At 57.0% G+C, this 26,714-nt stretch overlaps 3 protein-coding genes across 4 annotated transcripts; all 3 read left to right on the top strand.

Moving 5' to 3' along the window:
- The first annotated feature begins 677 nt into the window (after positions 1-677).
- Positions 678-7,042, top strand: Znf628 (zinc finger protein 628). Its single transcript, XM_051207185.1, has 2 exons — positions 678-850; positions 3,815-7,042. The coding sequence occupies exon 2, from the start codon at positions 3,820-3,822 to the stop codon at positions 6,916-6,918; it is 3,099 nt and encodes a 1,032-aa protein (XP_051063142.1). The 5' UTR covers positions 678-850; positions 3,815-3,819; the 3' UTR covers positions 6,919-7,042.
- An 869-nt stretch (positions 7,043-7,911) lies between these two features.
- Positions 7,912-9,575, top strand: Nat14 (N-acetyltransferase 14 (putative)). Of its 2 annotated transcripts, none has more exons than XM_051207444.1 (3): positions 7,912-7,997; positions 8,281-8,400; positions 8,961-9,575. In XM_051207444.1, exons 2-3 carry the CDS (start codon positions 8,329-8,331, stop codon positions 9,507-9,509), a joined length of 621 nt encoding a protein of 206 aa, XP_051063401.1. In that variant the 5' UTR covers positions 7,912-7,997; positions 8,281-8,328; the 3' UTR covers positions 9,510-9,575. The 2 variants fall into 2 exon arrangements, with proteins under 2 accessions (XP_051063401.1, XP_051063400.1); XM_051207443.1 differs by having other exon boundaries at positions 7,924-7,997; positions 8,278-8,400.
- Positions 9,576-10,917: 1,342 nt separating this feature from the next.
- Ssc5d (scavenger receptor cysteine rich family member with 5 domains) lies at positions 10,918-25,991 on the top strand. The gene is made up of 14 exons (XM_051207116.1): positions 10,918-10,942; positions 11,469-11,495; positions 11,792-12,100; positions 12,358-12,471; positions 12,695-12,808; positions 13,161-13,469; positions 13,974-14,291; positions 14,885-15,046; positions 16,412-16,729; positions 18,626-19,189; positions 19,288-19,602; positions 19,804-19,971; positions 23,046-23,210; positions 24,302-25,991. The coding sequence occupies exons 1-14, from the start codon at positions 10,918-10,920 to the stop codon at positions 25,930-25,932; spliced, it is 4,539 nt and encodes a 1,512-aa protein (XP_051063073.1). The 3' UTR covers positions 25,933-25,991.
- Positions 25,992-26,714: the final 723 nt, after the last annotated feature.

Raw genomic sequence — 26,714 nt, 5'->3', positions numbered from 1 at the left:
GGAACTGGGGCTGTCATCAGATGTGTGTGTGTGTGTGTGCGCGCGCGCGCGTGCACAGGTGACTAGTGGCCCCAGACTGAAGCTCGGCTGAGCACACCACAACGCGCAGGAAGCTCCCACGAGAACCAACCAACCGAAGCCCCAACTCATCTCAAGAGAGCATGCAGGAGCGCGCTTGCAACCCCAGCTCTGGGCAGCTGGAGGCATGAGGACTATGAATTCAGGTCTAGCCTGGGCTGCACCCTGCGCACCCTACACGAGCCCGCGGCCTCAAAAAAAAAAAAAAAAAAAACCGACAAAAGCAATCGGTCGCACTGTCGCCCCTGCCCTGGCTGAGAAAGCCATCGTGACCCACACCCCAGATGCCAGCAGGCGGGAGGAATTAAAAAACAAACAAAAAAAAAATTAAAGAAAGCAGGCCCGTGCCGGGTGGCGGCGCCTCAGACGCCCCGCGGGGCGCAGGCCGTGCGGGGAGGCCGCGTGCCTCAGTTTCCCGCGGCAGGGAGCGGGGACGCAGCCCCAGCCGGGCCGGGGAGCCCCGGGGAAGGCCGGCGGGGGCACCTGGCGCGCCCCGGCGGTGGGCGTGGCCGGGCGGGGCGTGGCCGGGCGGGGCGCGGCGCGTGGCGTCATGACGCACGGCGCCGGCGGCGGCGGGGTTTGTGTGCGCGAGCGGCCGCCGATAAAGGTTGAGTGCCGCGCGCCGGGGGCCGTGGGGAGGGAGCGCGCCCCCGCCCCCGCCCCGCCCGGGCCCGCGGCTCCCGCAGCGCCGTGCCGGGCCCCGCTTCCCGTCGGCCCCCGCGGGGAGGGCCTGGGCCTCTCCCTGACGCCCCCTCCCTGGCCGGGGCCGCAGGTGAGACACCGGAGGGCGGCGGCGGGGTGGGGGGGAGGAGGGCGGAGTCGTTTGGGAAACGGCGAGCAGCGGGGAACCGGAAGGGGCGTCTTAAAGGGAAGGTCGCCGCTTCGCCTCCGAGTTTGAATCTGTTAGGCCGGCCCCGCCCTCTTAAAGGGGAAGCGCGCTGTGTTCAGCTGTGCAAATTTATTATTATTATTATTTTTGGTGAAAGCTCTTCCTGGCTTTCATTATTTAGTTGTGTATTTATTTGCCTCCCCTTGCTTTTAAGAGAGGGTTATTTCCTTAAGAGCGGGTGACAGTTTCCCAGACTGTCATTTCATAGCCCTGCTGGTCTCTAGACTATCTGAACTAAGGTAGAGACCGGTGTTTAACCTTTTTTGTTTTTCCCCTCCCAAACTCTCATGTAGCTCAGGATGCCCTCAGACTTACTGTGTGGCCGAGGATGACCTTGGATTTACGATCCTCCTGCCTCCCTCCACCTTAGATGTGCTGGGATTACAGGCCTGTGCCACCACGCCTGGTTTTCCCGCAGTGCTGGGAATAGACTCCAGAGCTCCATGCGTGCCAGGCCAGTCATTAACTTACCACCCAGCTACAGCCCAAGCCCCAAGACCAATCAAAGCCCAGCCTTTTAAAGGGGACTCTCACTGCGAACTTGGGTCTCTGTACCTTTGGGCTCCTTAAAAGGTGTGGCCTGACCTCCCAAAGCAGCATGCAGTTTTTTAAGCTCATTTGGTCGATTATAAGGCAAAAGAGACGCACATAGTCGTTAAAAACAATTCTTCTATAGCCTGTCAAAATCAGTGCACAAGAACCGGGGAGGGGGCGTGGGGGACTCCCTGTTTACGTGGTGTGAACGTTAGCCAGAATAAAACAGGCAGCCAGAGGGCTAAATGTGGATGGGACTCTTCTTGGGGTAGCACTGTAGCAGGGACTTGAGGATTTACTACGGACGGGGCCAAGCTGGCGCTGTTTTTGGCGACAGTGGTGCCCGTCGGGTTGACAGGTCAGGAACCCTGCCAAACCCCCAACAATGTGTGAGCCAGCCCCTCTGACAAAGAATGACCCGTCCTCAAATCTCTCTGTTGCTGAGGTTGAGAAATCCCGGTTGGGTAGCGCTTAAAAGATGATGAGAGAGCGTGGAGAACAAACTGAGGTATTGGGAGAGAACAGGGCATGCCAAAGAAGAGGTTTAGGTAGGGTGGTGTGAGGAGGTGTGTCTCTGGCGATTTCAGTGCAGGCCATGGTGAATTGTGGATGGTGGGAGAGAGGCGCACCCATGTGGGGAGGGGGTTAGCTCTCCCTGCCTGGTGGATAGGCTCCAGGGACAGGAGGCCGGCCAGAGGGGAGGCCACCAGTCATGCTGCTCCTGTAAAGGCTGGCCTCAGCCTCCTGTGTGGTCAGCCTCCTGTGTGCAGTGCAGGGGTGCAGAGGTAGGGTTTTGTGTGTGTGTTGGTAGCTTCTCCCATCACTTGAGTGACATCTTCAGCCCTGCTTTTAAATATTTGATGGGGGGGGAGCATAGAAGGAAGGAAACTATCCTGCAGGTAGATTTTGGTTAAGTGTGAGCTGTCTTAGGCACAGTGCATCAAGCATGTGAACTAAAGGAGAGTCTTGTTTCTTGGAGTCTTTGTTTATAGTTTGTGGAGTCCTAAGAGGGAGTGAGGTCTTCCAGAGAGAGGGGCAGAGAGAAAGTCAGCAATTCCGGACTGCGGTCTAACTCGCCCTCCGGCTATAGAAAGATCCTGCCCAAAGGCTGAGGTGGTGATAGGAAGGAGCATCAGCCATCTGAAGCTAGGGGATAGGCCCAAAGGGAGGGCTCAGCCGCAGGGGGATGGGGTGCTTGGGGACTACAGGTGACTGGAGCAGATCCAGAGGGAAGAGCAGGTGAAGGGCTGGAGGGAACAGAAGCGAGGGGTCTTGTTTCTTTGCGTTTGCTGCTGGGAATGGTCAAACTGGAGGATGCCCCAGGAGGTCAGAGGCCATGGCTCAGGGAATCTGTGTGTGTGTGATCCTACAGTTCCTCAGTCTTGTGTTGCTACTGTTTTAGACTGGATCTTTGTGGGGGTTCATCCTGTGCACTGTAGGATGTTGAAAAGCACCTCTGTCTCCTGCACTTGACAAGCAACAGTGAGCGCCTCCAGACATCACAAGATGTCCCCTGAGTGTGAAGACAGTTGGCCCATTTGGGAACCACTGGTTCGGTGATGGGAACGTGAGGACATTCTGTCCTGCTAGCTTTTTTTTTCCCCCTCCAGTCACTGCAGGGCATGCTAGGTGGCAAAGTCACCTGCTAGGAACAGGGGAGCAAGAGAATGCTAAGGGGTTACCACAGAGGGAGTGTAGGGACCAGAGAAAGTGCTGTGTGAACAGGAAGTGTTCAGGATTTGTGTGCACCAGTGTGTGCAGAGTGAGATGGGCAGGCTGTGTCCAGGGTGTGCCAGGGAGGCCAGGTAATGTTGGTAATGATGGCATGATGGCAGGCGCTAATGTTAGTAATGATGGCAGGAGGTTGTAGAGCCTGTAGGAACAGGAAGCCTTCACTGTGATTTGGGGGACCCAAGAGGGAGTGGGGGGCAGTGGGTGGTGGGATGGGATGTTTGAGGCTCCGATCACAACTGTTTAGGGTGTGGTGGTGGTGGAGGGCAAGCATTGAGATGGAGAAGGGGCAGGGTTAGTCTTCAAACCATAGCAGGAAGGCACTGACGTCAGAGGGGCCAGTGTCTTCCCGAAGGCAGTACTCCATCTTGGACCTCTTTGCTTCCCAGAGGAGCTGGCAGGCATCCCGGGTACCCAGTTATTTCTCTCAGTCTGTGATAATGTGTTAAACCTAGGCTGTTGTGAGGAAGAACCTACGCGTGGGTGGGTGGCTTGGCACAGGGAGGTTGCCATGTCCCTTGAAGAGCCAGTGTGAGTGGTGGTAAGTCCGGGCTAGTGCACTGATCAGACTCCTCCTACCAGGTGTGATGGCCGGCTCCCACGTGGACATGGCGCCAGCTGCCACCACCGAGGGAACTGGGGAGAAGCCAGGCCCCACGGCCCCGGCACCCACCCCTGCTGCCCAGTATGAGTGCGGAGAGTGTGGCAAGTCGTTCCGGTGGTCATCTCGGCTCCTGCACCATCAGCGCACGCACACGGGCGAGCGGCCCTATAAATGCCCGGACTGCCCCAAAGCCTTCAAGGGTTCCTCAGCCCTCCTGTACCACCAGCGGGGCCACACGGGCGAGCGGCCCTATCAGTGCCCTGACTGCCCCAAAGCCTTTAAGCGCTCCTCCCTGCTGCAGATCCACCGCAGTGTGCACACGGGCCTGCGGGCCTTCACCTGCGGCCAGTGTGGCCTGGCCTTCAAGTGGTCGTCCCACTACCAGTACCACCTGCGACAGCATACGGGTGAGCGGCCCTACCCGTGCCCCGACTGCCCCAAGGCTTTCAAGAACTCGTCCAGCCTGCGGCGCCACCGGCACGTGCACACCGGGGAACGCCCTTACACCTGTGGCATTTGCGGCAAGAGCTTCACACAGAGTACCAATCTGCGGCAGCACCAGCGGGTGCACACCGGCGAGCGCCCATTTCGCTGCCCGCTCTGCCCCAAGACCTTCACACACTCTTCCAACCTGCTGCTGCACCACCGCACCCACGGCCCCGCCCCCGGCTCCACCCCTACCCCTGCGGGCGAGGCCAGCAGAGCCAGCACCAAGGTCCTGGTCTCTGACGCCTACCTGCAGCCGGGCAGTCCACCTGCACCCCACACCCCGCCCCCTCCGCCACCGCCCGTAGTGCCCGAGCTCTTTCTGGCCGCCGCCGAGACCACGGTGGAGCTGGTGTTCCGCTGCGATGGCTGCGAGCAGGGCTTCAGCAGCGAGGAGTTGCTCTTGGAGCACCAGCCCTGCCCAGGTCCCGCCGTGGCTGCCCAGCCCCAGGACGTGCCTGCTGAGCTGCCCCAGGCCGACCCCCCTGTGCCACAGCCCCCGCCTGCCCCCGCGGGCACGCCTAACTTCGCTTGCCTTCCTTGCGGGAAGTCCTTCCGCACCGTGGCTGGCCTGTCCCGCCACCAGCACAGCCACGGCGCGGTCAGCGGGCAGGCCTTTCGCTGCGGCAGCTGCGATGGCGCCTTCCCACAGCTGGCCAGCCTGCTGGCTCACCAGCAGTGCCACGTGGAGGAGGCGGCAGCAGGACGCCCACCCCCTCCGGCTGAGGCCGCCGAGGTCACCTGTCCCCAGGAGCCTCTGGCCCCAGCCACTCCTGCTCCACCCCCGCCCCCACCCGCCCCCGTCTCCGCAGAGCGGCCGTACAAATGTGCTGAGTGTGGCAAGGCCTTCAAGGGTTCTTCCGGGCTGCGCTACCACTTGCGGGACCACACGGGCGAGCGGCCCTACCAGTGCGGGGAGTGCGGCAAAGCCTTCAAGCGCTCCTCCCTGCTGGCCATCCACCAGCGAGTGCACACGGGCCTGCGGGCCTTCACCTGCGGCCAGTGTGGCCTCACCTTCAAGTGGTCGTCCCACTACCAGTACCACCTGCGACTGCACTCGGGCGAGCGGCCCTATGCCTGCGGCGAGTGTGGCAAGGCCTTCCGGAACACATCGTGCCTCCGGCGCCACCGGCACGTGCACACTGGCGAGCGGCCCCACTCCTGCAGCGTGTGCGGCAAGAGCTTCGCACAGACCTCCAACCTGCGGCAGCACCAGCGCGTGCACACGGGCGAGCGACCTTTCCGCTGCCCGCTCTGCCCCAAGACCTTCACGCACTCCTCCAACCTGCTGCTGCACCAGCGCACCCATTCTGCCGAGCGCCCTTTCGCCTGTCCCATTTGTGGCCGAGGCTTTGTCATGGCCGCCTATCTGCAGCGGCATCTGAGGACGCACACCCCAGCCACAGCAACTTCGGGCCCCGCCGGCCCTGCCGCCCCACAGCCCCCAGCCCCATTGGCTGCAGCTCCGGCTGCACTGGCGGCCCAAGATGTTCACGTTCTCCCTCACCTGCAAGCCACACTTTCACTTGAAGTAGCTGGGACCGCAGCTCAGGCTACGCCCACGGCCCCAGCTGTCCCCAACTCCCAGACGTTTCTCCTGGTGCAGACTGCCCAGGGCCTGCAACTGATCCCTAGCAGTGTCCATCCCCCTACCCCTCCACCCCCGCCCCCACCCCCCAAGCTCATCCTGCTGCCTCCCGCCAGTGCTGGGAGTATGGGCAATGGTGCTGCTAGGCAGGGCCCTCGGGCCGTGGGGAAAGCTGCACAGGGGACAGGGGTAGTGTGGCTTCCAGGTCCAAGTGGTCTGGGGATGCAGGGAGGGGGCAATGCGGGGGCGAGTGGGGGAGGGCAGAGCCTCATTGTTCTGCAGAATGTAGGGAGTGGGGAGACAGGGCCACAGGAAGTGAGTGGGGTTCAGCTTCAGCCAGCACAGGAAGTGGCCACGGTCCAACTGCAGCCCGCACAGGAAGTGACCACGGTTCAGCTCCAACCAGCGCAGGAAGTGACTACCGTCCAGCTCCAGCCCCTGACAGGCCAAGTCTCCAGTCCTAATGGAGGAGCTGTGGCTACAGACACTCCAAACCTGCTGGTGGTCCAGAGCGGGGCTGCTGACGAGTTACTGCCTGGACCTGGGGAGGTGGGGGACACTGAGGCCAGTGCCAGTGTGGTCCAGGATGTACTGTTTGAAACCCTGCAGACAGATGAGGGGCTGCAGAGTGTGCTGGTGCTGAGCGGAGCTGATGGCGAGCAGACCAGGCTGTGTGTGCAGGAGGTGGAAACCCTTTCCCCCGGACTGACAGAGCCAGCTGCCACTGGCCCACCAGGACAGAAGCTCCTCATTATTCGCAGCGCTCCAGCTACTGATCTGCTGGAGAATAGCGGTGCGGCAGGAGCCGGGGCTGCAACCCTGCAGCTCCTGGCCCCGCCAGCACCTGGCCCGCCGTCCACCCCTGTGGGGGTGCCTGTAGCTCCCGCCTCCCAGATGGTACAAGTGGTCCCTGCAGTGGCTGGCCCGGGGGTCATGGCCCCCCAGAGCTTGCCCTCCATCCAGATTGTGCAGACTCTGCCTGCAGTCCAGTTGGTACACACATTTTGAAGAGACCCACTAGACAACCCTCCCCCCACACCCCACAACTAACTGTACTCCTCAGCTGGGCTGGGGTCGGTCCCAGAGTCAAGGGGGCTGCTGGCTGGGCTTGCTAATAAAGACAGAGTCTCTTCGTGGTTTTGTTTTCATGGGGAGAGGATAGTCATGGGCAGAGAGAAACCAGAGTTGGAAGTCTTCACCCTTGCCCCCCAGCTCTGAGATCACTGGGTTTCTACTGGAGCTGAGTGATTCTCCAGGGTGCGGCCCAGTCCCCCGTCCTTTACATTTTTAATTAAGAGATTTAGTGTGTGTGTCGGGGGTATGCCTGTGGAGGTCACAGACTTTGCAGGAGTCTGCCTGCCACGTGGATTTTCATTTGGCAAGCTCTCTTACTCCCTGAACTAATTCTCCGGCCGTTCCTTTGCCATCTTTTAAAGGTGCGTGTGTGTGTGTGTGTGTGTGTGTGTGTGTGTGTGTGTGTGTAAGTAACTGCGCAGGCGCTTGCCACTGTAGTCCTTTAGTAGGGAGGGGTCAAATTCCGGGTTCTTCATTTTCCTGTAAGTCAGCCTCACCTTTACCTCACCTGAAAGGTAGGTAGAGGGAAATTATTGATCCAGACGATACCCGAGGTGCCAGCGGGTTGAGATAGAGGCCCCTGTGGATGGGATCGCTCAGTACTGCCCCCACTCCTTACCGCAGAGACTCATGCGCCAATGAGACTAGGTTCTCAAGCAAAGCCTCCTCCTCCTCCTGATACTCAGGTCGCTTAGCAACGAAGGGAAGGACCGGCAAGAAAGGAGCTGTGCTAACCCCTGCACAGGCAGGCCGGGTAAGCAACCCGCTCGGTCCCCCACCCCTCCCCTTTCCCCATGGTTCTCCCACCGGTCCCCGGCAGGTCACAGCTCTCCCCTCGCCCTCGCAGTTCCCTCTTTATTCCCAACCCCTGCCCCATGATGAGGGAAGCTTGGCAACAGTTGCTAAGGCGCCGGCTCCGCCTCCAGTCGGGAGTGTGGACGTCACTTCCGCCGGTGACCCCTTCCTGACCCTGCTACCCCTTGCTGTCAAGGGATTCGAGCAACCCCGTGGAGGTGCTTGCAGGGCCCTGCACCTGCCACGCGTGCAGGAGACAGGCTCCTGGAGTGTGTGGGGGAGGAACGGGTTTACAGGCAGGGCGCCGAATGCCTTCCCCGGAGTGGGGGGAGACTTTGAGCCCCACCGGGTATGGGTTGGGGCGCCTGATCTGCCACGGTGGCAGCTCTCTATGGTTGTGCCCCAGCGCGCTTGGTGATCTGGGAAATGCTGCGTCCCATCCCTGCCAGGTCTCTGAGGACTCAGGTGCCCACCTAACACGGACCTACTTGTTTTCAGCAGGTGTACGACGCCAGCTCCCTTCTGGGGGGCGGCGGCCTGGGGGTTACCATGGCCCCCAACCACCTGTCAGTGCGGGAGATGAGGGAAGATGAGAAGCCCCTGTTGCTGGAGATGCTGAAGGTGAGAGGCGGGCAGGGGCACCAGTGAGCATGCGCAGCTACCGAGGGACAGCCAAAGTGGGTTCCACCTGCCCCGCCCACCTGCCTGCCCTCCCGGGGACCTCCAAAGGGGGATATCTTCGCCTAGGCTGTTTGAAATTGGTCCCTTTTCTCTAGTTTCTTCTCCCTACTTACACCTCAGCTGCTGTTTTTTTTAAAAAAAAAAAAGCATCTGGAAGGATGTGGGGGCTGGATGTTCAGGCCTCCTGACCGCCAGTCGGTCCCACTTACCAGCCCCAAAACGAGAGGTGCCCTCATCCCCCAGGTCCTCCTGCCAAGAGCCCACAGCCTCATCCTGTTAAGTCTTTTCTGGTGCTTTACCTTAGCGTACCCTCCAGACTCTTGTCTGAGGCCCCAATTCATTCATTGACCCATACATCCAAACCTCACTCATTCACTCAGCCCTTTGCACCCAGGGGGGCAGACGGGAGCCACCCATCAGCTGGCTTCTCTTCCCACCTGGGAAGCCTTCCTTGGGAGCCCCAATGAGGTGAATGGCTGAGCCCCTACCCCCATCCACAGGCCGGTGTAAAAGACACGGAAAACCGTGTGGCCCTCCACGTCCTGACGCGTCCACCAGCCCTTCTCCTCCTGGCTGCAGCCAGCAGCGGCTTGCGCTTCGTCCTGGCCTCCTTCGCCCTGGCCCTCCTGCTGCCCGTGTTTCTGGCTGTGGCCGCTGTGAAGCTGGGCCTGCGAGCCCGGTGGGGCTCTTTGCCTCCACCAGGCGGCCTGGGTGGGCCCTGGGTGGCTGTCCGGGGCTCCGGTGATGTGTGTGGAGTTCTGGCTCTGGCCCCTGGTGCCAACGTGGGAGACGGAGCCCGAGTCACCCGCCTCTCTGTCTCTCGATGGCACCGTCGCAGGGGCGTGGGAAGGAGACTGCTGGCCTTTGCTGAGTCCCGAGCTCGAGCATGGGCTGGGAGTATGGGGGAGCCTCGGGCCCGGCTTGTGGTCCCAGTGGCTGTGGCTGCTTGGGGGGTGGCAGGGTTATTGGAGGCCTGTGGCTACCAGGCAGAGGGAGGCTGGGGCTGCATGGGCTATATGCTGGTTAAGGAATTCAGCAAAGATCTGTGATTATAGACAATGCCCACTGGGGAGATGCCGGGGACCAGCACCTAACGCGCACCTACTGTGTGCCAGGCACTTTACATCCCCTCCCTCCGTGTCTGCCCAGTGTGCTGGGCAGACAGTGAGGCCCTGAGGTTGAGGGACTCACATGCCCACAGTGAACCTGCCAGCTGCAGCGGGGACTCTTCTTGGTCCTCTGGGACCACTAGAGGTCACCCTGTCCACTCCTTGCCCGATAGCCTGTATGCACTGAAGAAACAAAATCAAAAAACTGATTCTGGCTCAGCAAAGCCCCCACTGTGTGTGTTTTAGGTCTGTCTGGAAGGGACATTTGGGGAGCGTGAATTAGAGTCTGGGACAGGGAACCCCAAGGGGACAGATCTGGGAGCATAGTCTCCAAGCCCATGTGTTTTTTTTTTTTTTACAGTTTGTTAATAAAGCCTGAGACTTCTGTGTGCCTGTCTCCTTTCTGATGCGTTTTCCAGCTGCTCCCTCCAGACCCCCTCCTTCTGTCTGGCTCCTCCTCTCCAAAGTTGACATTAATTGCTAGGGAAGGAGCGCTGCACTGTGCTTGGAGGAAGAAGGCAGTGAGCTCACAGGGGCAACCCAGTCCCTGCCAGGCCTTCTGAGTCATGTTCCCCATTACCACATTATTCCCTGTCACAGCTGCCTGCCGTGTGAGTGTGTGTGTGTGTGTGTGTGTGTGTGTGTGTGTGTGAACACCCCGTCCACACAGAAGCCTTGATCCCTCTCTCTACCCTTCATGCCTTTGTTCTGGGAACTGCTAAGTTCAGACACCTTCCTCAGACAGGGACGAGGAACTTCCCATCCAGATTTAACAGAGTGGGTGTCAAGTGGAGAGAGGATTATTTTTTCCCCCTTCCTTTCAGTTTCTTAATCTAGGAAGTCCCTCCTAGTGTCTGGCTGCAGGCCTTCTTGCTACTGCAAGATCCCCCCCAAATCTGTCCACTCCCAGCTGCATTCCCCTGGCGGGATAACAAGAGGAGGCAGGAGGGTGTGCCCTCAGCCTTGTCCCCCCCCCAGACACCCAGGCCTGTCCCTTCTCAGAGCTGCCATCCCCATAAGCATCTCTGAGCACGTGGCCCTCTGGAGGGAGCCTGGCTGGCTGCCTCCCTCCAGTGTGGGTGTTTGTACTTGAACACCTCCCTTCTGCCTGCCCACCGCCATCCCCCTCCAGCCTCAGCTGCGGCCAGCCCCCTCCCCCTCCAGTCCCCTGCTGCCTCCTTGCAGCCTCTCTCCCTCCTGGCAAAGCCTACAGCCCAGCCTGCTCCTAGCTGTCCAGGACGCCTCAGCAGCCGCTACTACCCTCCCTCCTTCCCTCCCTGGCTGCCTCCCCCCCTCCCCTGCCCTCCTTTCCCCTCCACCCCCATCCCCTGCCCTGAACTCTGCGAATATGAGGGTCTTGGCCTGCTTCCTTGGTGAGTGACCCATTCCCTGGACGGGTCTGTGTGTGTGTGTGGGGTACCTTAGGGGGCTGGACTTTCACCTCTGACCCTTTAGCCTGTCCAATTTAGGGACTCAGGCTTCAGGGAGCCAGTTCTGGGATATCCTAACATCTGGCTGGCCCCTCTAATCCCTCAGGGACACAGCCTTTTGCATGTCCTGCCTAGCAACCCAAGTGACCTGCCCTTTGTTGCCCTGGCATTCACACTGCGGGGGTGGGGGGTGGGGGTGTATCACTTCCACCATTCAGTCTGGTCCCCAGTCCTGTCATCCAGGGTCAGGGTCCTGGGGCCCCACCCACCCCAGGGACCTGTAACTTATCCCAGCCTCCACCCAAAGTCCATCTCAGCAGTGGGGCTTCTGACTCAGAGGTGCGAGGAGGGATCTGTATGTGAGTGAGAGCTTCTCACGGAACTTAAGCTGGGAGGGAGCTTGCACTGGGGAAATGACCCCTCCCCTTCTGCTCACCCTCCACTCTGTTGCCTCCAACCCCCTTTGCAGCAATACTGGTGGGCAACCAGGCTATTGGTAAGTGTCCTGACTCTCTACTTGGCCTCACCCAGCTCCAAGCCCCCTGCCACTCCAAGCTTCCTGTCACTCTCCTGCCGGCCCTGATTCCACTCTGACCTTCCACACAGCCCCTAGTATCTCTAAGACATTCCTGTCATTGTACCCATGAGTCTGGTCCAGGGCCCTGTCTCCAGGGTAGCTGACTTCCCGATGATGCCTTGTAAGACAGCTCCCCGACCTTACCCTCACCCCAGCCCCCAGGCTGCAGCGTTCCTGTCTGGGGTCACAGTTTCTGCTTCACCCCCCCCCCCCAGAGCGACTACGGCTGGCTGATGGCCCTCACGGCTGCGCAGGACGCCTGGAGGTCTGGTACAGCGGGCGCTGGGGCACGGTGTGTGATGACGGATGGGACCTTCGGGATGCTGCGGTGGCCTGCCGTGTGTTGGGCTGCGGAGGGGCGCTGGCTGCCCCTGGGGGTGCCTTCTTCGGGGAGGGCACCGGGCCCGTGTGGCTCAGTGAGCTGGCCTGCCGGGGCAATGAGGGACAGCTGGGTATCTGTCCCCACCGGGGCTGGAAAGCCCATATCTGCTCTCACGAGGAGGACGCCGGCGTGGTCTGTGTAGGTAAAGAGACTCAAACTCCTTGTGTGGTGGTGGTCCCAGGAACTCCCAAGTCCTTAGTGCTTGCAGAAGTCCAGGGGTTCCCTAATTCCCTATCCCCGTAAGGCCAGGCGCCCACCTTCCCCCAGCTTGCATTCACTTATTTCTGCGCCTCAGGGAATTCAAGATTCTAGGTCATCCTTCTGTTCCAGGGATCAAGTGGCCGGCCTCTCTACTTCTTACTCCATCCACATCCTCACAACTCTGGTCCTCTCCCATAGGTCAGCGTGCAGCTAACTCTAGAGAAGATTCGACGTCCCTGCTGGATGGGGACCCGTGGCCGCTACTCTCGGGGGAACTGAGTCCCAGCTCAGAGGAGCCCCCTGTGACTTACAGTAAGCACAAAGGACTAGGCCGTCCATCCTGCACCCACCCTGTCTGTTCCAGCTATGGGGGAAGGTCATCTTACAGCAGATGTTTTCCTGCGAGCTAATGTCCTTCATTACCCAGGAATCCTCCAGCACTTCATTCAGACCCTCAGCAAGAGATCCCTAGACAGATGCTAAGGAGTCAGGATAGCTCAGATCCTGACTTCCTGGTCACGTGTCACTTTCCCAGCTCCTCAGCCAGCAGTGAGCTCCCAGAATGGTCCCCGCAAGAAGAACCCCCGGCCACCCAAGCAGGCCAAGTCTACCCGCGCTCCTGTACTGACAAATGGAGCTCCCCGCCAGGGTAAGTCTCCTCCAAATCGCTCTTGTCTCCCTACCATAAAACCATAGACCCAGTCAAACTGAGGATCCCGGACCTCGGTTCTGCCTGTGGCCCTCCAAGGAGACTAGCTAGTGCTCACAGTGCCCTCCCTCAGGATTCAGTCAGGGCTGGACACGCCCTCTAACTGATCTGATCCTTCCGCCATGAGACCCAGAGGTCCAGCCAATGGCAGCTCTCTTTCTGAATGAGCCAGTCTGCAGACAAACCTCGGTCCACTGCCCTTTCTGGGCCTCAGTTTCCCCAGGTGGAGAAACGAGAAGCTGACATTGGCCACAGACAATCTCCCTTATTCTCGGTCTGTTTCCCTCCCTAGAGCGGCTGCGCCTTGTCTCAGGTCCCCACGGATGTGCTGGCCGCCTGGAAGTCTGGCACGGTGGACGCTGGGGAACCGTGTGTGATGATGGATGGGACCTCCGAGATGCAGCCGTGGCCTGTCGGGAGCTGGGATGTGGGGGAGCGCTGGCCGCCCCTGGGGGTGCCAGATTCGGACCTGGTACAGGACCGGTGTGGATGGACGATGTGGGGTGTGGAGGAGGAGAGCAGGCCCTCCGGGACTGTCCCCGAAGCCCCTGGGGCCGGAGCAACTGTGACCACACCGAGGATGCAGGACTGGTCTGCACTGGTATGCTGGGGGTGGGGTGGGGCTAACTACCCCCTCCCCCTTCAGTTCGCAGACCCCAGCTCTTCCCTCCCCCAGGAAGCGGTAAAAGGCCTCAAATCTGTCTCTGCACACATTCTCTGGAGAATTGGGAGAGGCAGGATCGAAGCTCGGGTTTAACATGCTGCCCCTCAGCTTTCGAGGGAGCAGTGAGGATAGAATCTGGGACAAGGGGCTGAAGGCGTTGGAAGGACACTTGGGGGCCCTCCTCCATTCACTCGCCTCTTCCACCGCCCTTCCTTTCTTCCCCACATTCTTATTCCCCATTGGCACAGCTCAGGACCTAGTCACCCATCCTGATTCCTCACTGGTCCAACTCTAGGATGCTCACTCACCCATGCTAGACTGCCACAGCGTTAACACAGTCCTTGCAAATACATTCTAGTTTCTCCTCTCGGGATAACTCAGCAGCTCCTCATCCATCCTAACTTTTTGTCACTCTGTTGTCCCCTGTTCTCCTAAATCCAGGTCCCGCACCCAGGCTGCGCCTCACTGATGGTCCTCACGGCTGTGCTGGTCGCCTGGAGGTTTGGCATGGCGGACGCTGGGGGTCGGTGTGTGATGACGCTTGGGATCTCCGTGATGCCGCTGTGGCCTGCAGGGAGCTGGGCTGCGGGGGTGCCCTGGCCGCCCCAGGGGGCGCCTTCTTTGGGGAGGGGGCTGGACCCATCATCCTGGATGATCTCAGGTGTCGGGGGAATGAGACAGCCTTGCGATTCTGCCCTTCGAGGCCCTGGGGCCAGCATGACTGTCACCATCGGGAGGATGCTGGAGCCGTGTGTGATGGTAAGGGTCTATGAGTGGCATCCGTGGGGAAGCATGGGGCAGTGGGTGTGTGATCACCTGGAGTGGGTGAGAAAGAAGACTTGTCCCTGCTCATGCGTCACTTCCTGTGTGTGATGGATTTCCCTCTCTCCTATCTTATATTCTTTTTCTTTTTCTAAAGATTTATTTATTATGTATACAGTGTTCTGTCTGTCTGTATCCCTTCGGATCAGAAGAAAGCACCAGATTTTATTTCAGATGGTTGTGAGCCATCATGTGGTTGCTGGGAACTGAACTCAGGACCTCTGGAAGAGCAGCCAGTGCTCTTAACCTCTGAGCCACCCCCCCATCTTATATTCTTATGTGAAACCTTGGTCTAAGTTAACTAGGGGTGACTTGGTCTCCCCAGTTCCTTGTTCCTAGTCCAAGCCAATCTTGCCTGCTTAGGAATGCCTCTTTCTCGTGTCTAAACTCCTTCCATTTCATCGTCTCTCTATCTGCTATCCCAATCCACTTCTTGCTGTGGGTCAGGGGTGTGGAAGCCTTGGGCCTCGTCTGTGTAGACGGCAGCCCAGCAGCCCCCAGAGATGATGCGAATGTCTTCTTCCTTCTAGGCATGCCTCTCGGCGATGTGCAGCCCACAGCCCCTGCATCGGGCAGCAACACCTCAGCACCCAGGCTTGTGTCTACCTCAGTGGGCCAGACCCCAGCCCCTGCAGGCAGTTGGCCACCTCCTGCTTCTCCCAGTACCCATCCAGAGCCTGGGCCCGAAGCCGGTGAGTCCCTTTCTGCCCTGACTGTGAGATTGTCCCATGGAACCTGCTCACAGAAAGAAAGGTGGCCTGTGCCTCTGCTTAGGAGGACAGATACTTGCTTTAATGTTCTGCCCATACCCTACAACCCAGGGCTGTGTTTGCACAAGGGTTCTACCTTCTGTAGCCAGCTCTGAGCAAGATGTCCTCTAGCTTGTTCCGAAAAACAGTGCAGCTTAAGAATTATTTTTTACATGACAAGAATTAGGGAGATGGTTAAGTGGGTAAATCAACCCAAGGACCCAAGTTCAGGTCCCCAGAACCCAAGGAAAAAGCTGGGTGTGGCCGTGCACACCTATAGTTCCAGGGCTGGAAGAGCCAGGAGGGCCCCTGGGGGCGGCTGCCCAGTCAGTGGAACCAAATCAATGAACCCCAGGTTCAATGAGAGACCCTACCTCAAAAAAGAACTTGGAGAATGATATCCAAGCCTGGCTTCCGCATGAATGCACACATGCTTGCTCCTCATGGACACACACATGCATACAGCCACAGAAACACACAACTCTTACACATTTTCCTCTGATGGCCACATGCATGTGGTGGCATTTGCATACCCTCCAGTGTGTGTATGCATGCGTGTACATGCATGCACGCACACACACATACACACACACATACCACACACACACAAGTAAGTAAATAAATGAGTGTAATATTTTAAAAACTCTAAAAAAGTAAAATAATTCCCTTGGTTCAAGGGGCCTGGTGGTATAATCCTGCAATTCCAGCACTTGGAAAGTGGAGGCAGGAGGATTATGCGTTTGAGGCCAGCGTGGGCTGCACTGTGCATTGCAAAGATCAATACCATCTTCTGTTCAGCTGTCCGTACGCTGAGGAAAACCTTTGAGTTTTTGTGAACAGTATGGACATTTATATTGTGTGTTGACATACCCCTTCAGTTTTTTTTTTTTTTAAATCATGTATGTGTTTGCACATGTGTACCGAATTCTTTCTCTGCCAGAGAATTCTTTCTCTGCCATGTGGGGTCCCAGAGATCAAACTCTCTGGTTGTCAGACTTGGTGTCGGGTACCTTTCACACTGAGCAGTTTTGCTAGTCCCCTTTCAATATTCCTAACAGTGGAATTTCCGTATCATATGGTAATTCTATATTTAGCTTTTTGAGGAGCCATCCAGCCAGGCCTGGTCTGTGGTTAGTGCAGAAGAGCTCTGGTCAACACCTGCTGTTTGGATGGAAGGATTAATGAGGAAAAGCCCATAGTGGATAGATGGACGTTTGGAAAGGAAGGCAGAAAGCCAGGCAGATGAAGGGTCAGCGTGCCGGATGGGCTCTCCGACCCTAACACTCGGCTCCTCCCCCTCTATTCCAGGGTCCCCCCAGTTGCGCCTGGTGGCTGGACCCAGCAGGTGCTCTGGGCGGCTCGAGGTATGGCATGATGGACGCTGGGGGACAGTTTGTGATGACGGCTGGGACATGAGAGACTCGGCTGTGGTGTGCCGGGAGCTGGGCTGTGGGGGGCCTCGGCGAGCAGACCCTGAGGCAGGCCGCTTCGGCTGGGGCGCAGGCCCCATCTGGCTGGATGATGTAGGGTGTGTGGGGACGGAGGCTTCGCTCTCAGAATGCCCTGCTGCTCCGTGGGGGAAGCACAATTGTGCCCACAATGAGGATGTCGGGGTTACGTGCACTGGTGAGGACACACTGGCCATCTTCTGGCTCTAGAAGGGCTTCCTAGAGGAAGGGATGGAGACTAAGGGTGGCGTTGATTTGACCCAGTACTTACTAAGCCCAAATCCTGTAGTGGGTAACTTTTCTCATATAACTTATTCAAATTCCCTGAGTCTGGCTAAAGTAAGAGGTAGTTAAAATCAATATTGGCAGTAGTGCATTTCCTCCATTTAAAAAAAAAGTAATTTATTTGTATTTTATATACATTGGTATTTTGTCTACATGTATGTCTGTGTGAGGGTGTCAGATCTCCTGGAACTGGAGTTACAAACAGTTGTGAGCTGCCTTGTGGGTGCTGGGAATCGAACCCAGGTCCTCTGGAAGAGCAGCCCAAGCTCTTAACCACTGAGCCATCTCTCCAGCATTTTCCCTGCATTTTAAGGAGTCTGGTCTCCAACTCCAGTGCTAGGCACTGAGTTAGGAGCTGGGTGCTCAGAATGGAATGCGCATAGAATGGGTCTTTGAGAAGCTCATGACTCACTGAGGGAGAGGAGAACACAGGAAAGCTGTTGCAAACCAGTGTGACCCTGCAGAGCTCCGGGAGGTCGGAGACCACACTGAGGTTCAGTCCATCGATAAAAGGATTCTCAGAAGTGAGAGAGCCGTTAACTCAGGGTCAGGGTCGTGCTTCACCACGGTGAAGATGCAGGTTAAGTGCAGCTAACAGGAAAGGTACATGGAGGGGAATTCAGGTATGAGTTCCCAGTGGGGTGAGGTCGGCAGTGCTGAATGCGCCCAGCAACGTGTGTGACAACATGCAAGAATGACCAACTGGACATGTTGTCTCAGCTTGACATCAGCTTTTTCCGCAGGGACTTGACCACATACATAGAAGTGGCTGCACATGTACACGGATGTTCAGAAGTCACATTGCCAGTGTAGATTAACATGGCACATGTCCCCCAAACACACAAAGAATTTCTTAATTGCTTTATTTTATTTTGCTTTTTCGAGACAGGGTTTCTCTGTGTGGCTTTGGAGCCCATCCTGGAACTAGCTTTGTAGACCAGGCTGGCCTCAAAGTCACAGAGATCCACCTGCCTCTGCCTCCTGACTGCTGGGATTGAAAGTGTGAACCACCATCCCCAGCTGGTATTTTTTAAAAAAGATTATTTATTTTTATGTGCATTGTGTTTTGCCTGCATGTATGTCTATGTGAGGGTGTCAGGTTCCCTGGAACTGGAGTTACACACAGCTGTGAGCTGCCATGTGGGTGCTGGGAGTTGAGCTCAGAACTTCTGGAAGAGCAGCCAGTGTTCTGAACCCCAGTCATCTTCCTGGAGGCGGGGGTGGAGGGGGAAAAGTTACCCTAGCTTGTGTGGGCATGGCTCGTCCTAGACATGCGGCCAAACAGAAAGAAAGAGCTTAGATAATGGTGACTCCAAGGACAGAGTCATCAGCTCTGCCGGCCCCTCTTCCAGGAGACCCACAGAAGGATTGGAAACAGGCAGGGGCGTGGCTTAGTAGACTTCATGCCACTCTTGAGGCCGATGAATTTGAAGGAAGGGATAGTAGGGTATGCCTGTAATCCAGCATTTAGAAGGCTAAGGCAAGATAGTTCTTATGAGTTTAAGGCTGAAAAGCTGGGCCGTGGTGGTGCACACCTTTAATCCCATCCCAGCACTTTGCAGGCAGAGGCCCTCAGGCCAGAAGAGGGCATCAGATTCTCTGGGACTGGAGTTATAGACAGTTGTGAGCCAGGACATGGGTGATGAGACTCAAACCCAGATCTCTGGAAGAGCAGTCAGTGCTCTTAACCACTGAGCCATCATGGGGATGTTAGTGGTTCACGCTAGACTTATGAGAGTCCACCATCACGGTTTCTGCATTTTCTCTTTCCTCCCTCCCGGCCTCCTAGGGACCCCTGGCCTGGATACCATCTCAGACCCCTTCAGTTGGAGCTGGCTCCCTGGGCTGGGTAGAGATCAGGATGCCTGGCTTCCAGGAGAGCTGGCCACCAAATCCTCCCCCAGTGTTACCTCCAGTGTGCTAGAGAAAACCACAAGGTCTCCAGGGAAAGCACCCAAGAGTACTAAGAAGTGGGTGCCTAAAAATGCAAAAAGACCAACCTCTCAACCCCCTGGGATAGCAACCACTAAACGCTCCAGGGTCCCAGGCACCCCAAGCATCCTAAACCTAACCCCACGTACCTCTGAGTTACCTAAAAGATTGACCACGGAGGCCCTCCGAAGACAGACATCACACACCACTGCAAAGCCGACTCCTAGGGTCCCCTGGGAGTGGACCTCAGAGACTGCAGCATCACTGTCCACTCACTATCCCCGAGACATGACCTCGGAGGCCACCATCACACAGATCCCTCAGGCCTCCTTACAGCCAACTGGTGAGAGCCCAGAAGCTTCTCTGGAGTCATCCCACGATCCAGCCCCCTCCCCATCTGCTGGAGCACCAATGCCATCAGGTGAGTAGTAGAGGGAACAGCAGCGAAAGGGATCGTAACCGGCAGGGCATCGATGCAGTCCCCTTACCTCCTAACCCGAGGGCCTCCCCCCCAACCAGGTCCTTTCCGGGTTCGTCTGGCTGATGGGCCCAACAGGTGTGCTGGCCGGCTAGAGGTGTGGCATGCTGGACAGTGGGGGACAGTCTGTGATGACAGCTGGGACCTTCGGGATGCCACAGTGGCCTGCTGGGAGCTGGGCTGTGGAAAGGTCCGGCCCCGAGTAGGCAAAACCCACTACGGCCCAGGGACCGGGCCCATCTGGTTGGATGACGTGGGCTGTAGGGGCAATGAGGCCTCACTGAGTGACTGCCCCTCGGGGACATGGGGGAAGCACAATTGTGACCACGAGGAAGACGTGGTGCTCTCCTGCACTGGTACCGGGGGACTGGGAGGGAGGTTGAGGGGGTGGAGTCAGTGGGGCAGGGTGGCTCAGTGTGGGGCGTCATCTAAGGAACTGGCCACAGGGGGTTCAGGGTGAGGACTTGTAAGGGTCGCTGCAGGGAACTCTGGAAGGGAAGTAAGTGGCAAGGACCTCAGACGGGGGAAGGGACACATGCTACCTCGTCTCTCCCCAGGCTACACAGACGATGACGATTATCCCTCCTGGACCTGGGACCCCACTTGGGGAGAGGACCTGACCAAAGGCACCACTGTGACCGCACGGCCCGGACATGCGATTTCCTGGGCCACCACTAGAAACCCGCAAGTCCCCTCTTCAGGAACACAGAGGCTTCCAGACACAGGTGAGGGGCATGGCCGGGAACTTGTGTGGGTGTGCAATGCGTCTGGCAAGCTCGCCCTCCTCCACAGGGGCCCCAGGGATCAAACCAGGTTGCTAGGTTTGGCAGCAAGCACTTTCATTCTTCGGGCCCTGTGGTTACTACCTTCCACTGGAATCCCGCCCTTTGTCTCTCTCCTCGCGTCTCACAGCCCTCATTACAGTGAGTGAAGCGACAGACACTATTTCTGCCTTTCCGTCCACTGTTTGCTCCCTCAGTCTCCTCGCTCATTGCATGCTCTCCACTTCTGAGTGTTAGCGATCACTGCCCCTGTCCGTGTATCTCTCTGCCCGTCGCTGCTGGGAGGAACATCCTGTATCCTTTCTGGAGCCCCGCAAGCAGAGTCAGGCCTGGCTGGGCGGGTACCTGCTCCTCTGCCCCGTGCCTCATTACATCACAGAGTGCTACGCATTCTGATTGGCCACCAGGATCCAGCCCTGGCACCTGTAGTCTAGCAAGGGAGCAGGCTCAGGGATTTGCGACTTGGACCCGGCAGTATCGCGTGCTGGGATTAGGGTTGATCACTGGGATGCTGGGACCGGAAATGATTTCTTAGAGACCTTGTTCCTCCATCGGGTGTGTCTGAAGGTCCAGAACCTTTGTTCTGTGCTGTAAGGGCGGTTTTCCTGTCCCTCAGCGCCCCCTCGTGGTGGAACCCGCCGCCGTAGAGGCAGCTAGTCTCTGAGACGGGGGGTGGGGGGGGGGATCCTCTCCAGGGGGAAATAAATACGGGATTACAAATGGTGCAAAGGGACTCTCCATGTAGTAAGGCTTAGGAGAAGGTGTGGGGTGTATGTGTATGGCCAGGATGGGACTCTGTTTCAAACAGTTTACATGTCTCTCTTACGTATGTGTGTGAGTGTATGTCCTTGCAATGTATGGACAGTTTATGTGGAGGCCAGAGGACAACTTCTGGTGCCATTCCGCAGGTACTGTCTAAATCTCGTGTTTGTGAGTCAGGTCTGTCGGTGGTCTGAAGCTCGCTCACAAGTCTAGGCTGGTGGTTGGTAAGCTTCCTGTCTCCCTAGTACTGGGATTAGGAGAGGAGCGAGCACACCAAGCTTTATATCTTCTTTAAACGTGTGCTCTGGGGCCCCTTCCTTGTGTTTTCAAAGCAAACGCTTTACACTCTGAGATATCTCCCAACGCTGCTTTGCTTGCTTTTGAAACCATCGTATTCCATAGCCCAGGCTGCCTTGGGAGTCCAGTACATCGTCCAGGCATTGAACTCTCAGTGGTAGGGATTGCAGGCAGGCACCACGTTGGATTCAGGTAATGTGTGCTGCCACTCAGAGTACAAGTCTGGGTTCTGACTCACTCGGTGGACTCCAGCCTAGACCCCACGGGGACTGGAGGGAGCTGTGTGACTACATGTCCCGTTCCGATGTGTAGAATGCCCGTGAACCCACCTAGAATGGAAAGTGTTGTCGGTAGAGAGCTGTACAACAGCCCAGCGGTGCAGGATCCCAAAGTTGGAATGACTGGTTATAGTAGAGAAGTCAAGAAAAACCTCTTAGGAATGTGATATCACTCACCTGCAGGGGAGACTGTATGTGCCTTGGCACATGTGTGGACGTCAGAGGACAACTTGCATGAGTTGGTTTTCTATTTCCTTCGTATGGGTTCTGGGGATACAACTCAGGTCGTCAGGTATACAGCAATCACGTTACCCCCTGAGTCACCTCCTCCCTGAGGGGATTCTCAGAGGCCCAAAGGCTTTGGGAGAAACCCTGCATAGTCACAGGGCTAGGGATTTTTTTTTTTTTTTAAGATTTACTTTATGTCTGAATGTTGGTGGCACATGCCTTTGATCCCAGCACTTGTGAGGCAGAGGCAGGTGGATCTCTGAATTTGAGGCCAGCCTGGTCTACAGAGTGAGTTCCAGGACAGGCAAAGCTACACAGAAAAACTTTGACTTGAAATAACCAAAAAGAAGAAGAGGAGGAGGAGGAGAAATATTTGCTTTATGGCAGGATGGTAGTGACACACCCAGTTAATCCTAGCACTCCAGAGGCAGAGGCAGGTGGATCTCTGTGAGCTAACCTGGTCTCCATATAAAGTTCCAGAATAACCAGAAATACATAGAGACCCTGTCTCCAAAAAACAAATTGGTTTATTTGTGCATGCATGAATGCACACACACACACACACACACACACACACACACACCAGCAAGGCCAGGAGAGGACATCACATCTGAAGCTGGAGTTACAGCAGTTGTGAACTGCCTGAATTATGTGCTGGGAACCCAACTTGGGTTCTCTGCAAGAGCGATAGGATAGATGCTCTCCTAGCCCAACAAGGGTCGGCTTTAAGCTCAAGAAGCGCCTCCGTTGATGTCTCTGGTCATTATGACATCTACAAATCTAGTGGCTTAAAAACCCAAGCTCAGTCTCGTCATCTTCTGTAGGTCAGGATGCATGGGTCTCGCTGAGCCAAGGTCAGGGTGCTGGCAGGGCTGGTCCCGATGGGACGTCACCCTCTTCACTTCCCCAGCACAGCGCCTCCCTTTTCCAAAGCCAGCAACGATGACTTCCTCCGGCCTTATTTTTTTCTTGTTCATTTCAGCCTGGAAAGGTTTCTGTACTCCAAAGATTTATAAACTTGGGGAATTTGGGTTTTCTTTTTATTGCTTATCCATCCATTTATTTTTATGTATATTATTTGTGTTTGTGCGTGCGTGCGTGTGTGTGTGTGTGTGTGTGTGTGTGTGTGTTGCATCTGGCTTAAAAGGAAAAAGAAAGAAATTGTGTGGGACAGCATGGTAGTTCAGTTATTATGAGGGTTTGTACACATGGTCAGGGGCCTCGGGGAATGGAAGTAATGTATTATTTCCTATATAAGATAATTCATTTCATTAGTTTCTGCTTTTAGTAACCAAGAGCCTCCTGACTGGTGGCCAAGGTGACACAGGTTGTTGAGGAGGCTGAGTGATGGGCTAGCCCCTGCTGTGGTCATTTGCCAGGTGTGTGTGTGTGTGTGTGTGTGTGTGTGTGAAGGTAGCAGGAAAGACTCAGCTCTCTTTTTCACATCTGCAGATGACCAGGGTAGTTATGAGCGCTCCCGGACATGGGATTCACCTGCTCAAAGGGGTGTTCCCAGAGGGACCCCCAGCACAACCAAACCGCGACCCACTGTCACCAGTGGCACCGGCAAGAGTCCAGGCCACCCCTTTCCAGCTCCGAGAGCCCGTGAAGACACAGGTGAGGCATGTGCAGAGCTGTGGGGCGCAGAGATGGGCTCCAAGTCCCCAGGGGCCATCCGCCTCTCATCTCAGAAAGGCCCAACAGAGGGGGATAGCCTGCAACCAGGAGCCGTTAGCTAGGGTAGAGACGAATTGCCTGAGGGGATTAGAACAAGCAGCAGACACAGCTGCACACATTTGGGGTCACCACGACGAGGGGCAAGGCATCTACCCGATGACGCCTAACAACTTCTCTTCCTCCCTCTCTCTCTCTCTCTCTCTCTCTCTCTCTCTCTCTCTCTCTCTTTCCTTTGTCAGTTTTTGAGACAGGGATTCTCTGGGTAACAGTCCTGGCTGTTCTTGTTCTCACTTTGTAGACCAGACTGGCCTCAAACTCACAGAGGTCCACCTGCCTGTGCCTCCCAAGTGCCCTAACTTTCCTTCCTTCCTTCCTTCCTTCCTTCCTTCCTTCCTTCCTTTTTTCCTTCCTTCCTTCCTTCCTTTATTTCTCTCTCTTTCTCCTCCTCCTCCCCCCTCCTTGTTATTGGGAGCAAGGACCTGGGGATCTAAGTCAAATTGCCTGGCTTTGTGCTAGGCACTTTTGTCTCTTGAGTCTGCCAACTCCAGCATCCAACATTTCTCTTCATGGTTCTAACACCAAGCCCAGGGCTCTGTGCCTACTGGATAAGTGCTCTACGGTTCGCTGCATCCCTAATACTCCATGGTGCTTAATGGGCAGATGCCAGGGATGGTGCTAAACACCACAGCGCTTCAACTATTCCCGCAGCAAAGTCAGCAGTCCAGAAATGTCAGCAGATCTAGATTGTGCTACTCACTGTAGCAAGTCAGAAAATGGTAGAAAAGGATTCCTCCAGAATTTCCTCCTACTTGTATCCGTGTACCTTCCCCTCAGAGACCACCAGGTGGCGGCGGGAACCTCACGGGGGAGAGGAAGAGGGCACTAGGGCCTGGTGAAGTCTGCTGGTGACCCATGATGTCACGAAGACCTTTGCCTTCCCATTGGTCAGCTCCTCAGGGGGCGTTGCGGTGCACGGTGGGCAGGGCAAACTGACCTCAGACGGATCTGCTCCCGGTTTCCTTCTCCTCCAGGTTCCCCAAGGAAGCCAAAACCCGAGCACCGGCTGCTGCGGCCCACGTCAGCCAGGACAGCATCCACCACCTCATCCCCAGCTCCCTCCACCTCGCCAGGGCCTTCTGGCTCAAGGCCACAGTTCATCCCTTACAGGGTCTCAGAGCAGGGGAGGACCACAGGCCCTCCCAAAACATCTCCACCCACCCCGGGACAACCTCTGACAACCTCTGATGCCAGTTCTCTTCCCAAAGGGATCCCCGAGCCCTCTCGCAGCCCAGCATCCACCTCCTCCCCTAAAGGGCTGAGCTCTGGCTCCTCTGCGCTATCAGGAGGGACCAGCCTTTCCCCTACCTCAGAGCTGACCCCAGGACCCGACACAACCCCAGATTTGGGCACAACTCCCAAAATAGTGCCAGAGAGTTCTGGTTCCTCGGACCTCCCCATGAGCCCCAGGACCCCCACACAGCCATTCACAGCCCCTCACTCCACCACCACCCCTGAGCTCACCATCACCCCGGAGCCCACTACCACCCCTGAGCCTACCACCATCACCCTGGAGCCCACCACCACCCCAGAACCCACCACCACTCCTGAGCCCACCACCACCCCTGAGCTCACCACCACCCCGGAACCCAACACCACCCCTGAACCTACCACCACCACCCCTGAGCCCACCACCACCTTGGAGCCCACCACCACCCCAGAACCCAACACCACCCCTGAACCTACCACCACCACCCTGGAGCCCACCACCACCCTGGAGCTTACCATCACCCCTGAGCCCATCACTACCACCCCAGAGTCCACCAGTACGCGGGAGCCCACCATCACCACCCCTGAGCCCATCACCATCCCTCAACTCACCACAACTTCTCATCCTTCCATAACCCCTCAACACACCACAAACCGTCCATTTCCCAGGACCCCTCACCCCACTACAATGCCTCAACCTCCCACCAACCTGACTGATGTTCCCTCCATCCCCGCCATCCCTACAAAGTCCTTTCCATCTTCCCTGGAGACAGACTTTCCCTCACTCACTCCAGAGCCAAAGGTCAAGCCTAGCCTGCACCCGGAGCTGACCTTTGTGAGAGACCCTCCCACAAACACATCCCACATGCAGAGCCTAGAGCCCTCTCCAGCCTCTGAGTCTGACCCCTCCAGGCCCTCTCCAGCCCCAAGCATGGACCCACTGTCCACGGAGGCCTTCAGACCACCCAAAATCCAGAGTTCCAGGTCAACCTCTCCGTCTATCCCCGACCTTCACCTCTCCTCTATGGCCCCCCCATTGGACCATCTTACTCAGGGGCCACCCCCCAATCACAACCCAGGTCCCCTTGGGCCATGTATGTCCCCCATACCCCCGGTAAGGGTCATGGCTTGTGAGCCACCTGCCTTGGTGGAGCTGGTGGCAGCTGTGAGGAAGGTGGGTGACCAGCTGCAGAGGCTGACTCAGGTCCTGGAACGAGACCGGCAGGAACGCCAAGTCCTGGGGCTGGGCCTGGTCCAGTTGGTAGAGGCTGCCCAGGGCCTGGGGCAGCTGAGTGAGACTGTTAAGAGACTAGCAGAAGCGGCCTGGCCCCCCAGCACACCTGCGCCCACCATCACCACCACGGAGGAGGAGAGGCCTCTGAGGGGAGATGTGTGACCCACTCTGAAGTCCGGGTGCTAAAGATGCTCTCAAGCAAACAAAAAACCAAAGTATCTACCAACAAAGTGAGGGTGTTGTTACTGGGGGAAGGAGGGGGACCCTGGAGGGACGGAATCACAAAGTTGACCCTGACTTGTTGATGCCACACGTGCTGCAGTAGCGGCGATGGTGGCGATGCTGAACACCGTGATGGTGATGATGGGTGATGGTGATGACGGGTGATGGTGATGACGGGTGATGGTGATGATGGGTGATGGTGATGACAGGTGATGGTGATGACGGGTGATGGTGATGACGGGTGATGGTGATGGGTGATGGTGATGACGGGTAATGGCTATGATGGGTGATGGTGATGATGGGTGATGGTGACAGGTGATGGTGATGACGGGTAATGGCTATGATGGGTGATGGTGATGACGGATGATGGCAATGATGGGTGATGGTGATGGTGATGATGGGTGATGGTGATGATGGGTGATGGTGATGACAGGTGGGTGATGGGTATGGCTATGATGGGTGATGGTGTGACGGAGTGGATGATGGGTGATGGTGAGGGTGCTTGGTGGTTGTTGTTTTTGCGGTGTTGTGGGGGGGGGCTTATAATGGTGGTCATGGTGATTGGCGATGGTGTCGATAAAAGAGGTGACGGGGACGGTGGTGATGGGATGCTGATGAAGGTGATGATGTGGTGTTAGTGACAATGAGTATGTTGACCAAGACGGAGTGTTGGTATTGATGGGATAGTGATGAAGGTGGTGACTGGGTGTCAGTGGTGGTGA

This window comes from Phodopus roborovskii, unplaced genomic scaffold (assembly GCF_943737965.1).
Source record: "Phodopus roborovskii unplaced genomic scaffold, PHOROB, whole genome shotgun sequence".
NCBI lineage: Eukaryota > Metazoa > Chordata > Mammalia > Rodentia > Cricetidae > Phodopus > Phodopus roborovskii.
This window is presented reverse-complemented; position numbering and strand designations above follow the sequence as displayed.

Coding starts and splice junctions, on each gene's coding strand:
- Znf628 (XM_051207185.1), top strand. CDS start 3,820: ATGGCCGGCTCCCACGTGGACATGGCGCCAGCTGCCACCACCGAGGGA.
- Nat14 (XM_051207444.1), top strand. CDS start 8,329: ATGGCCCCCAACCACCTGTCAGTGCGGGAGATGAGGGAAGATGAGAAG. Junction 8,401..8,960: donor TGTTGCTGGAGATGCTGAAG/GTGAGAGGCGGG, acceptor CCCCATCCACAG/GCCGGTGTAAAAGACACGGA.
- Ssc5d (XM_051207116.1), top strand. CDS start 10,918: ATGAGGGTCTTGGCCTGCTTCCTTG. Junction 12,809..13,160: donor AAATGGAGCTCCCCGCCAGG/GTAAGTCTCCTC, acceptor TTCCCTCCCTAG/AGCGGCTGCGCCTTGTCTCA. Junction 23,211..24,301: donor GAGAGCCCGTGAAGACACAG/GTGAGGCATGTG, acceptor CTTCTCCTCCAG/GTTCCCCAAGGAAGCCAAAA.